Source organism: Parasteatoda tepidariorum, chromosome 5 (assembly GCF_982258835.1).
Source record: "Parasteatoda tepidariorum strain Cologne lab strain chromosome 5, Ptep-v5.0, whole genome shotgun sequence".
Taxonomy (NCBI): domain Eukaryota; kingdom Metazoa; phylum Arthropoda; class Arachnida; order Araneae; family Theridiidae; genus Parasteatoda; species Parasteatoda tepidariorum.
This window is the reverse complement of record NC_141759.1, coordinates 101,290,105-101,303,653: the sequence shown is the minus strand read 5'-3', so window position 1 is coordinate 101,303,653 and position 13,549 is coordinate 101,290,105. Positions and strand designations below refer to the sequence as shown.

General features: G+C 32.8%; 1 protein-coding gene across 1 annotated transcript in view; it reads left to right on the top strand.

The window, feature by feature from the left end:
• Positions 1-13,549, top strand: part of LOC107442998 (ras-related protein Rab-37) — a 158,855-nt gene that overhangs the window by 127,370 nt on the left and 17,936 nt on the right. The window contains exon 6 of the mRNA XM_043051742.3: positions 13,214-13,336. Coding sequence (XP_042907676.1) covers positions 13,214-13,336 — 123 coding nt within the window. The remainder of the gene's footprint in view (positions 1-13,213; positions 13,337-13,549) is intronic.

The following is a 13,549-nucleotide window of genomic DNA, read 5'->3' as shown; positions in this document are numbered from 1 at the left end:
ATCTGCTGTGATGGGAAGTTTGCCAAATTTTGTTTGGGAGTTTTGCTGTTGGATTGTGGGATTGCTCACGTGTTTTGTGCGATTGTATGGATGGTGTACCGCCATACAATCGCTCTGTTCGGTCTTAGGCGAAGCGCCATCTGTAGCAATTGTTGTGAACTGCTCAGTTTTCTCTTGAACTCTTGTTTGAGCCAGTCGTGGCTTCCATTGCAATAGTGCAATGAATTTGGTTATTTACAATTGTTAAAATAAAATATTGTTTGTTGAAATTTCGTATTTAATGAACCAGCGCACTGTGTACAATCGTGTACATAATAAAGTGATCCTAGTGGACCCGGAGGTCGTACTTTCGAACTTTCTGTTTGTTGTGGAATGCGTAGTTTCATTTCATTTTCTTCATAATGAGCAGTAGTAGTGAAGAAGACAAAAAATCAGAAAAGACTGTGCTTAGTCGCAGAAAGGGTTATTTGAAAGGTCGAATAACCAAATTAGAGACATTTGTTCGTGAGAAGGCCGAAACAGCTGGACTATTATTGCTTCAATGCAAATTAGAAAACGTTTTGGACACTTGTGATAAACTAGAGAAATTGAAACTGGATTATTATGCCACCCTCGATGAAAAAGATTTGCCCAATTTTGAAGCTGAAATGGACAATTTAGAAGAGTCTATAGAACATATAAAGGTAAGCTTGCAAACCTTTATATTTAAGTTTCAACATAGTGAAGTGAGAGGCAATGATTCTATTGTAACTAAAATGAATTTAAAGTTACCTGACATTAATTTGCCTACATTTAATGGACAAGTTGAGCATTGGTCAAGCTTTAAACAACAATTCGATAGTTTAATATCTAATAATTCTTCATTGTCTGATTTACAAAAGTTGATTTATTTGAGATCATCGCTTAAGGGCGATGCTAAATACATAGAAACTAGTGAAGATTCATTTGAATCTTTAATGAAGGTTTTAATTGATAGATATGAGAATAAGCGTATTGTGGTAAATAGTTATATTTCTAATATTTTAAACTTAGAAAAGTTATCGTATGATTCCTTTAAAGACATAAGAAATCTTATTGATGTGTTAAACCGTAATTTAAGAGGTTTAAAACTTTTGAAATTAGAAGGTAACGATTTATGTTATCAATTGCTAATGAATATTATTCTACAAAAAGTAGATAAAAATACACGTAAGGAATTCGAAATGTCTCTAACAACTTCTGATTTACCCGAATGGGATAAGTTTTTGGACTTTCTTCATAAAAGAGCTCAGTTATTAGAGAATTTACAAGGTGTGCAGCCAAATAAATCGAAACTTCATCCCGTAAATAAAAGTAAATCTTTTATTCTAAAATCTAGTTTGAAATGTTTGTTGTGTAAAAAACCGCATGAACTGCATAATTGTCCATTATTTTTAGATCTTTCCCCTTTAAAAAGGTTTGAAGAAGTTAAAAAATTAAGGCTTTGCATTAATTGTTTTGGTAATAATCATAAACTTTCTAATTGTTTTTCGAAAGTTTGTTGTAAAATTTGTAACTGTAAACATCACGAGTTACTTCATAGAGATAATTCTCGCCCGCTTGAAACTATTAAATCAAGTTCAGATATGCCAAAACAAACCCCCTCCCTGGCGCCAAATGTATTGAGTAATATTTCTGAAGCCGGTGAAATTGCTGACTCAGAGAAATCGAAAGAGAGTAGCGTTTCCCACGCATTCTCAACTCGTAGTCTAAATAGTAATAAATTAGTTCTTCTATCTACTGCCTTAATTAACATCTGGAGTCCGCTTAAAAATAAATATGTTTTAATCAGAGCATTGTTGGACAATGGCAGTCAGTCGAATTATTTAAATTCTGATACTTGTTTTGATTTGGGGTTGAAGCGAGAAAAAATAAACATTTCTGTTAGTGGATTGGGAGAGAATAAAATGAATGTTAAGTGGAAGGCGACTTCTTTGATTTGTAATAAGGATTTATCTTTTTCTTCGCAAGTTGAATTGTTAATAGTTCCTAGAATTACGGGCTTGATTCCATCGACTCCCATTAAAATTAGTGAGCATTTAATTCCTGATCGTGCGTTATTAGCTGATCCAAATTTTGAGATACCGAGTAAAATAAACATGATTATAGGAGCTGAGCTCTTTTATGATATTTTAAAGGAAGGAAAAACCAGAGTTTCTCCTAATTTGTTATTCCAAAATTCTGCTTTTGGTTTGATAGCAACGGGTAAGGTTCATGAGAACAATTTAAATTCCTTTTGCGGTTTAACACATACCTCTGAAAATATTGAAGATTCTCTTCAGAAATTTTGGGAAATCGAAAGTGTTTCGTCAGATATGCTTACTGGTGAGGAGGAATATTGTGAAAATCATTTTTTAAAAACTCATTATCGCAACGAATGTGGTAGATATGTGGTTCAAATGCCACTCAAAAAGGATCCCCAATGTTTAGGTGATTCAAAGAAACTAGCTTTAAAGAGATTGAATAATATATATAGAAAGTTAGACTCTAATCCTGAACTTTGTAACTTATATAAAGACTTTATGCTTGAATATCAAAATTCAGGACACATGCAACTAGTTGACACCGATATTAATGTAAACACTAGTTACTATATTCCCCATCTTGGCGTACATCGCCCTGACAAAACTACCACAAAATTGCGTGTCGTTTTTGATGCTAGTGCGCAAACATCGAGTGGTGAATCACTTAACTCTATACAAATGAAGGGGGGCGTGCTTCAGGATGATTTATTTTCACTTATGTGTAGATTTAGGAAACATCCTGTAGCCTTTACGGCTGATATTAGAGGTATGTTTCGCACTGTCTTAATTGATGAAAATCAACGAGACTTACAAAGAATATTGTGGAAATTGAATAAAGATGATGAAGCTAAAATTTACAAGCTCTGTACTGTTACCTATGGTACTACCTCTGCTCCATTTTTGGCAACGCGTGTCTTAAGACAAATTTCGATTGATGAAGGGAAGGATTTTCCCATTGCAGCTCGTGTCGTCCAAAATGATTGTTACATGGACGATGTAGTCTCGGGGGCTAATGATATTTCTTCTGCCTTAGAGTTAAAAAATCAGTTAATAAACCTTCTTCATCGGGGTGGCATGGATTTACACAAATGGTCATCTAATGAACAGTCCTTGTTAGAAAACTTACCGTATGAAGACCAGGAGTACCATTTCGATATTAAAAACAACGTTAAGACTCTCGGTGTGATATGGAACCCAAATGCAGACTTGTTTGAATTTTCAATTTCAGATATCACTAATCTGACGAACTGTACTAAAAGAACTGTTTTATCGTGCATTTCAAGACTGTTTGATCCATTAGGCCTTTTGGGGCCGGTGATAGTGAAGGCCAAAATTTTTATGCAAAAGCTCTGGCTACAAAAACTGGACTGGGACCAGGCACTGCCAGACTGCAAAGTTAAGGAGTGGGAGAAGTATGCTTCCTCACTTCTCTGTGTGAAAGACATTAAAATAGACCGCTGTGTAACGAATGGAACTGTTTCCTCCTTTGAAATCCATGGCTTCTGCGATGCTTCACAAGATGCATACGGTGCAGCGATTTATTTACGATGTAAGAATGAATTGAATCAAGTGACTATTAACTTACTGTGCAGCAAGTCACGCATAGCGCCGATAAAAAAGTTGACGATTCCTCGTTTAGAATTATTGGCGGCTGAACTAATGTCCAAACTTCTACAGAAACTGTTAAAAGCTCTTCAAATGGATATACAAAGTGTCTACTTGTGGTCGGATTCAACCATAACTTTGGCGTGGATACGAACTGATCCATGTTTGTTGAAAACTTTCGTATCGAATAGAGTGTCCAAGATTCAAGAAATCACTAGATTATTTAAATGGGGACATGTGCCTTCCGAAAGCAACCCTGCTGACCTCATTTCTCGTGGTGTTACTGCAGACAAAATCTCAAACTCTGAACTTTGGTGGAATGGCCCTTCCTTTCTAAAGACTGAGGACTATAAGCAATTCGAACATTCTCCTTCTTCCAGCGATGAATATATGGTTGAACTCAAGAAAAATTCTGATCTTAATTTTACTGTCTTTGAGAAAAACACTTTTATAATTGATTTTTTGAACAAAAGCAATAGTTATATGAAACTAATCAGAATCTTAAGTTTTATTTTCAGGTTTGTAAGAAATGCTAAAAACTCAGCAAAGAAAACTACGGGAGCGATTTCGAGGGATGAGTTAAAATTATCCGAATTGTTTTTGATTAGAGAAGTACAGAGGGATGAATTTTCTTCTGATATTGCAGATATTCAGAAAGGTGCAATTTCTTCTAAGAGTAAGATTAAATCACTTAACGCTTTTTTAGATGCAGATGGTATACTGAGGGTGGGTGGTCGTTTGGCCCACTCGCAGGTAAGTTTCGATGCTAAGTTTCCCATTATTTTGCCTGCGGGTCATAAGCTTACATATTTAATTTTGTTGTATTTTCATTTAAAAGATTTGCATCTTGGTCCCCAGGCATTACTTAATTCTGTTCGCCAAAGGTTTTGGCCAATTCACGGAAGAAATCTTGCCAGAAAAATAGTGCACGAGTGTGTTACTTGTTTTAAATTTAGACCGGTAGCTATTGATCAATTAATGGGTAACCTTCCATCTTATCGATTAAATCCGGAATTCACCTTTAATAAATCAGGCTTAGATTTCTGCGGACCGTTTCTTGTCAAGCAAAAAAATCAAAGAAAAGTAAGTCTTCAAAAAATGTATGTAGCAGTTTTTGTGTGCCTTTGCACTCGGGCAGTACATTTGGAAATTGTCTCGGACTTAACAACTGAGGCCTTGATTGCCACATTAAAAAGGTTTTTTGCAAGAAGGGGGAAATGTTCTATGTTAATGAGTGATAATGCGAGTAATTTTTGTGGAGCTCGAAACGAGTTAAAACGGTTATATAGTTTAGCTCAATCCCCGGAACAAGAATTAATTGATTATCTGTTAACAGAAGAGGTTACTTGGAAATTTATACCGCAACGGGCCCCCCATTTCGGGGGTATTTGGGAAGCAGCAGTGAAATCCTTTAAAACCCACTTTAAAAAGACAATTGGAATTTCAAAACTGACCCTTGAGGAATTTTTGACCCTTGTTACGCAGATAGAGGGAATTTTAAACTCTAGACCAATTACCCCATTATCTACAAATGCAAATGATATGAACGCTCTGACGCCAGGTCATTTTTTAATAGGGCGTCCAATAACTGCCCCCATAGAACCCGAAATCACTCAAATTCCAGATAACAGATTGTCTAGATGGGAAAGAGTTACAAAATTGACTCAAATTATTTGGAAAAGGTGGCAAAAAGATTACTTGTCTAATTTACACGAGCGAACTAAGTGGCAATTTTCGAAGGATAATGTTACCCCTGGTACAATGGTTCTAGTTAGGGAAGATAATCTTCCAGTATGTCATTGGGTAATTGGTAGAGTTGAAGAAACTATAGCTGGCAAAGATAAAAAGGTTAGGGTTGTTTTAGTGCGAACTCCTAAAGGTTTATTTAAAAGACCAATTCATAAATTGAGTATTTTACCTATTGAGGACAGTAAATAGTTTGGTAATAATTGTAACCTCATTGAATTATTTTTTGTTTATATTTGTATTGTATCTTTGTATTTTAATAATTTCCTTTAAATTTGGAATTGTGCATTCATTTAATATTGGAACAAATATTTTTCTACAGTCCATAATTTTATTCTATTAATTGAAATCAAATATTTCTAATAATTTTATTGTGATTCTTATAGTTTCAATGTATATTAGTTATTGTTGAAATATGTTAAATATTTCAAGGGGCCGGCATGTTCGGTCTTAGGCGAAGCGCCATCTGTAGCAATTGTTGTGAACTGCTCAGTTTTCTCTTGAACTCTTGTTTGAGCCAGTCGTGGCTTCCATTGCAATAGTGCAATGAATTTGGTTATTTACAATTGTTAAAATAAAATATTGTTTGTTGAAATTTCGTATTTAATGAACCAGCGCACTGTGTACAATCGTGTACATAATAAAGTGATCCTAGTGGACCCGGAGGTCGTACTTTCGAACTTTCTGTTTGTTGTGGAATGCGTAGTTTCATTTCATTTTCTTCATAATGAGCAGTAGTAGTGAAGAAGACAAAAAATCAGAAAAGACTGTGCTTAGTCGCAGAAAGGGTTATTTGAAAGGTCGAATAACCAAATTAGAGACATTTGTTCGTGAGAAGGCCGAAACAGCTGGACTATTATTGCTTCAATGCAAATTAGAAAACGTTTTGGACACTTGTGATAAACTAGAGAAATTGAAACTGGATTATTATGCCACCCTCGATGAAAAAGATTTGCCCAATTTTGAAGCTGAAATGGACAATTTAGAAGAGTCTATAGAACATATAAAGGTAAGCTTGCAAACCTTTATATTTAAGTTTCAACATAGTGAAGTGAGAGGCAATGATTCTATTGTAACTAAAATGAATTTAAAGTTACCTGACATTAATTTGCCTACATTTAATGGACAAGTTGAGCATTGGTCAAGCTTTAAACAACAATTCGATAGTTTAATATCTAATAATTCTTCATTGTCTGATTTACAAAAGTTGATTTATTTGAGATCATCGCTTAAGGGCGATGCTAAATACATAGAAACTAGTGAAGATTCATTTGAATCTTTAATGAAGGTTTTAATTGATAGATATGAGAATAAGCGTATTGTGGTAAATAGTTATATTTCTAATATTTTAAACTTAGAAAAGTTATCGTATGATTCCTTTAAAGACATAAGAAATCTTATTGATGTGTTAAACCGTAATTTAAGAGGTTTAAAACTTTTGAAATTAGAAGGTAACGATTTATGTTATCAATTGCTAATGAATATTATTCTACAAAAAGTAGATAAAAATACACGTAAGGAATTCGAAATGTCTCTAACAACTTCTGATTTACCCGAATGGGATAAGTTTTTGGACTTTCTTCATAAAAGAGCTCAGTTATTAGAGAATTTACAAGGTGTGCAGCCAAATAAATCGAAACTTCATCCCGTAAATAAAAGTAAATCTTTTATTCTAAAATCTAGTTTGAAATGTTTGTTGTGTAAAAAACCGCATGAACTGCATAATTGTCCATTATTTTTAGATCTTTCCCCTTTAAAAAGGTTTGAAGAAGTTAAAAAATTAAGGCTTTGCATTAATTGTTTTGGTAATAATCATAAACTTTCTAATTGTTTTTCCATACCGCTTATGCATCCGGGTTACTGTTTCCGGTGTATTTTAAAGCCATTTGGTGTTTTAAGATTCTTGCAAACGTGGTATTTGATTAGTTATTACTTGTGTTTACAATGCATAACAATACTTGTGTTTACAATGCTAAAGGTGCTAACGCTAACGTAAGATGGTGCACAGCTTGCAACAAGAACAAACAGTCATAAACAAATGGAAAGTGGTCAAATCAGGACTGCCAAAAAAGCGAGTTATTCAAAATCTAGCTACCATGTCACCTTTTTTAACAACGTATCTATAAATAACTAAAACAAATTTTCACTTCAAACTCACCAGAATTACATAATAACATTAATATCTTATGAAATACTGCAGATTTGAGTTTAGAAACTATCTAATTTATTTCGTTTATTGAAAACAAAATTATCCGTTTGAAAATATCGCCTCGCAGAATAAGCTGTAGTAAGCCGTTGCAAACTTTCTAACCGGAACTTGAGCAGATATTGAGCTCGAGATTGTTATTGTTTACATTTATATTGAAAACACCATCCATATGCGAGGGTTGCTGAATTTGCAGAAAGAAAAAAGCGTTAAAAAATGGCATATCATTTCAATTGCGTTTGGAAAGTATCAATTTGTGTTGTCTCTTGTTTCAAAAACTATCATACAAAGACTTATACTTAACGTTTTTCATTTGCCCGAGACTACTCGGGATAGTGAACTGATGGTAAATTAAATGATTTTACACATAAAAAAAATTGAAATTTCAACTTGAAACTTGTGTATTATGTTTTGTTTTAGTTCCTAGTATTTATTAATGAAATATTAAGAAAATGTGTTGATTTTTTGCATTTTTTTTTAAACAAATTGATAAGGGAAGCGATTGAGTTTAGTTCCCTCTTTCCTTCAAGAAAAGAGGTATTCTTTCTGGGAATTTTTTCTTCCCTCAGAAAAAAGAATGAATGCTGAGACGAGAGGGGTGTAATATGAGGTCAAAAGCATTCAGTTGATTGTATATATTACTTCGGCCTGTTGTAGTAGACATTTGTTTCATCAAACATCTAGTCTGATTACTAAGAAACATAGATATAAAGGCAGATTATATTAATGTTTCCTATATCTATGTTCCCTATATTAGTCTCTGCTAAGAAAGAATACTTTGCATTATTGACAATCGCAGATTTTGTCAACAAGATTCCTTCCCTTTAAAATAATTTCCAGGAAAGCCATTGGACGATCCACAGACCATTATCTGAGCAATGCCATTTCTATTTTCTCAAAAAAATAAATCTTTCCATATCTGAGAAAAGGAAATTTCTCTAGAAGGAAAACACGGAGGCCCCTTGTCACTCAATACCTATCCCTGCAAAGAAAGTATTGTACTTGTAGTGTATAAACTAAAAAAATATAATTCCAATTCACTACAAAAATATAATTCCAATTCACTAGTATATAAGACATGTTAACACACGTTTCTATGATGGGGTACCTTTTTCAAAAAAAAGATGAAGGTTGACATGGCCGATAACTGTTTTCCCCACATTGGTGACCCGGACGTGATGGGAAAACGCCTACCTTGACAGAAACTCCCATTTCGATTTGAACACGCCTACTTCGATGGATGGTTCATATTGAACGGTTCACTTGCTACATGTGACTGCGACATTATTCACCTCCTAGCGCTGTTACTACTCAGTCCCGATCACACATAGCGTACAACGTATTCACTCGACTGCTATAGGCAACACAGGAGCGATCACGACCGTGAACTTAATACAGCTCTCACGATCAGCACTCAAAAAGTACGGTGATCTTAATGCAGCTCTCCCGGTTACTCACAAAATAGCAATGAATCAACTAGTGGTATCCAGTTCATCGAAATCTACAACAGCTATAATTCTGGTGGGGGAGTACTGTAGTGTGTCTACCACTGCAAATATTCAAATCCAACTCACTAGTACATAAGTATTAACTCGAATCTATGGTGGGGTACAAGCAGCAGTGTTTCATTTTATACAAAAAATTGAAACTTAAAATTAAAGCGAAGCTTTGAAAATAGGTATGAAATGTTGCTTAGGTTTTAGTTACATAATATCGAGATACATTAATTTTCACGCATCAAAATTAAATATATTTAACCTGTTTTTTTAAATATTTTATTGATTTTAATTTTTTTAAATAAATCATTAGTATTAATTATGTTTTACAAAAAGAGAAATAAAAGATTAACTGTTAAGCAATGAAAAAAAAAGGACCACCCTGAATAACTTTTGATCTAATGATGATCTGATCTTCACGTTCTAGGAATCAATCTTAATGGTTTAAGGGGGAAAACTCAAATATGCTAATTAATAAGTGCAGACTGTATTTTAAGTAACGAAATCAAACAAAGAAACGTACTTTCTCTGAATAAGCGTGACTTTTTTTTCCGATGGATTCGTATTTCTGACCCTCAAAATATAAATGGTAGCCGCAATCTAGAAAATATGGTCAAAATAATTTTGTCAGGAGGGCGCTCCAAAGTTTGGACACTTTAATGTTAATTTTACTTTTAGCGTATTTCACTATATCTCGAGAACTTTTTAAAGAATTGGAAAATTTTTACGCACAATTATAATCGTTTTTCTATAGACAATTCCATGCAAAAAATAACTTTATGTAAATATTCATTATTTTTCAGTATCGTGCCTTATGATACGGAATAGTATCATAAGGCAAAATTTAATAACAAATGATAACACTTCACAAAAAAACAGAGAAACAAATTGCATCCAGTCGTATTATTGCCATAATACTATCATTAAATGACATAATTTATTTAGGAATAAAAAAAAGCAATAGTTTTATAGCTCATTTTAAATTTTGTATATTATTATAGCTCATTTCGTGGTCAAAGTTTTTAGGAGAGCTACTTTGGTACAATGAAGACTGGGGCAAAAATAGCCCCAAAAAACACAAGTTTTATGCTAAGCTCAGTGAAAAGTAAAAATATTTTTTAAAACAAATCCAATTTTAGTCATAACATAATTATTGTTGATATCTATTATAATTATTTTGCTATTTGCTACAATATGCAATTTTTGCCTCTTTGGCTACTGGGTATTTAGTGTAAAATCACAAAGAATTTTCGCCATGCAAAGGACATTATTTTATCACATATTTATAATAATATTTATGCATTTAATTAGTTTTCTACTATTGATTGAACAAATAAAAATGGATGAGTTAAAAATGATGAGTGTTTGAAACATCTGTTTTGAAGAAACTACAATTAAAAATTCCACCATATAAAATTAAATGCGAACTTAAACAGAAAACATAATTGTTTATTTATTTATAATAGCTTCATCATTCATGTTTGGTAAATTTGTTTTTATACATAATTATATTAGTTGGGATAATTTTTATCGACGCTAAATTTTATTCATGGATCCGTCTTTTCATGATGAGAACAAAATTGGCACTTCCGCACCAGGAAAATGTCACTGACTAAAATTAAAATAGTTTGCAAAAAAATCATATACCATCGATAACAATTTTGAAGTCAATGGAGGTAACCTCTAAGAACGACCAACCTCCATCAACGGAGAGTGATCTCTCCCGAAAGGTTTTACTGTATAAGAAACAATGTGATTGCTGAGAGGCAATGTTAAAATATCATTTTCGGTGGATAGAATATAAATTTAGAAACTTCTAATAACACATGATGCACATTCAAGTAAAGTTAAAAGAACCTCACACTCTTCTTTTTTCCCCTAGATCGATTCTTCCACAATTCTTTTGACAGAAGTTTATTCAATGAAATGATATAAATCTTTCTGCGAAGTACTTAAAAAGTTTCCACTATCATGCTATATCGTGTAAAAAAAAAAAAAGACCCATTTGGAGCAATCGTACAACTATGGACTATTTGCGTGGTATTGCTCACAATATTCCATTGTAATGTGATTGCATAACAGAGAATTCATTGTAATCAAGTAGCGAAAAAGCAAATACAAAATGTTTAAAAAATTCAGGAAAATTTTTTTAAAAGAAAAACGAAATAAAAAATTTTGAAAAAGGATTAAAATGCAAAAAGAATAATAAAAACTATAAAACAAAAGGAATTTTTTAAAAAAATAGAATAAAAACAGCAAAAAATAATAAGTAAAAGAAAAGAACGAAGACTAAAAAAAAAATTTTAATGTTACCCAAAATGTTCACAACATAGAGCGTTTCCAACATAAGCGGTTACTGCATAAACAGTTATAAAATATCGCTTGCACTTTCTTGCCATAAGTAGATCAGCCTTATTTAAAAGGTTAAATTGTTGCCAACAGAGAATCTTATACTTATTTCTGTTACATGCGGACACTGTCAGGCAAATGTACCCGTTAGAAAAATAAATTGTCGGGCGAATGACAAGTCAGGAAAATTGTTGGGCAAATAAACTGTCTGGAACTGGGCAGACCAGTGTCAAAAAAGTGACCATATCCACATTAACTCAACAAAAAAATTTTAAAAAAATCATAAATTAATACATTTTGGTATTACGGAACAATTTTTTTTCGAATGGTCTTAGAACATTACGCCAAACTTTAATGTACGCAATGTTAAAATTTCAAAAGAATTATAATAAATAACGACGAGAGCTTAGCCGATTTAATATATGCTTACGACTAAATCGTGGATTTGATCGATTATTACATGATAATGCTTCTTTATATTATTTATAAAGAATATTATTTTGAAAGTGTTACAACACATTTACAATATTTCTTGTCAAACGATTCTTCAGTCTTTCTTATTGACAGTTTTACGGGGAAGTAAGTTGCCCCTGTCAAAACAGAAAATTTTTTGTCAAATTCAACATAATTTAAAGCAAGTATTTCGTAGAAGAATTTTATGCTTCGAAAAATGATGGATTATGTTTCCCTTACTTAAAATTACATTTAAACTTCGACAAGGATTGTTAGAGATTTAAGGATACGTTACGCATTTCCTACAAAAAAAAATCAAATACATTATGTGCTTCAGGAGTTCTCAAACTTTTCAGCACTTTTATGAGGTTTAATATTGTCTCACTGTGTAATATTTGTCCATGATATAACATGTCGATAATGTATGGACATATTTCAATGACAATAGAAGAAAAGAAGGAATCGAAGTAATTAGACAGGATATAAAAAATTTTAACACTTCTCTTTCTTAAAATACACTAAAGTACTTTAATATTTCATATTATAAATTAGTTGGAAGAAAAGTGAAAAAATCGTTGTTTTTTTTCCAAGACAACTATGCTTTCATTCATATACTTTTATTCATATGCTTTTATACAAATCGTAAGATAATTGGAAAATCCGGCTGATGGCATTAGAAAGCACTTGTAGGGGCATTGCAAATAATCGTTAGCCGTTTGGAAAGAGCAAGATTTAGCATTTAGCTAATGCGCATTGATAAATGCCAATAGTCGTAACCGTTTGCAAAGAACCTGATCTTTCAATGAGCTTCAATGATAAGTGCAATATGTCGTCCTTTAATCAGCCGTTTACAAAGAGCCGGATTTTCCAATTAGCTTATACACACTGATAAATAGTAATTGTTTTCTTTTAGTCGGCCATTTGCAAAAAGCTGAATTTTCCAATTAGTTTATACATACTGATAAATTTAATATGTCTTCTTTTAGTCAGCCGTTTGCAAAAAGCTGGATTTTCCAATTGGTTTATACACATCTTTCTCTTCCCATTTCTATAACCATTTCTGTCCCCAAAACAGATTAAGGGTATCAAATGGGATTTTTATCCTAAAGTTTGTGTGCAATGTTCTAAAAACAAGCAATATTTTATGAAATAGAATAGAAATGGAAAGAGAGTTTCTCTTTCCATTTCTATAACCATTACTGTCCCCGAAACAGATTTAGGATATCAAATAGGATCTTTATCATGAAATTTGTGTGTAATATTCTAAAAACAAATATTGTTAAAATATTTATTTATTTTCTCATCTTTGTTTTCAGGCATGGTTGGGAGAAATAAATGAATATGCACAAGATGATGTAGTCATAATGTTGATAGGAAATAAAGCAGATTCAAACTCTGAACGCCAAGTGATGTACGAAGATGGAGAGAGATTAGCCAAAGTAAGTTCATTTGCTATTTCTGTTCTCAAGTTGCCTGTGGAACAGTCCATTAAACAGTTACACCTACTGAAACAAACAATCCCAAGAAGACTATTCCGTATCCTGATCTGTAGCAGGATAATCGCCAAGTCTTGGAAACTTCAGGGCAGCGACGCGCGCGAAACTTTAAAAAAAACATCACAGAAAGGGACCAACTCGAAAGGTATAACTCGT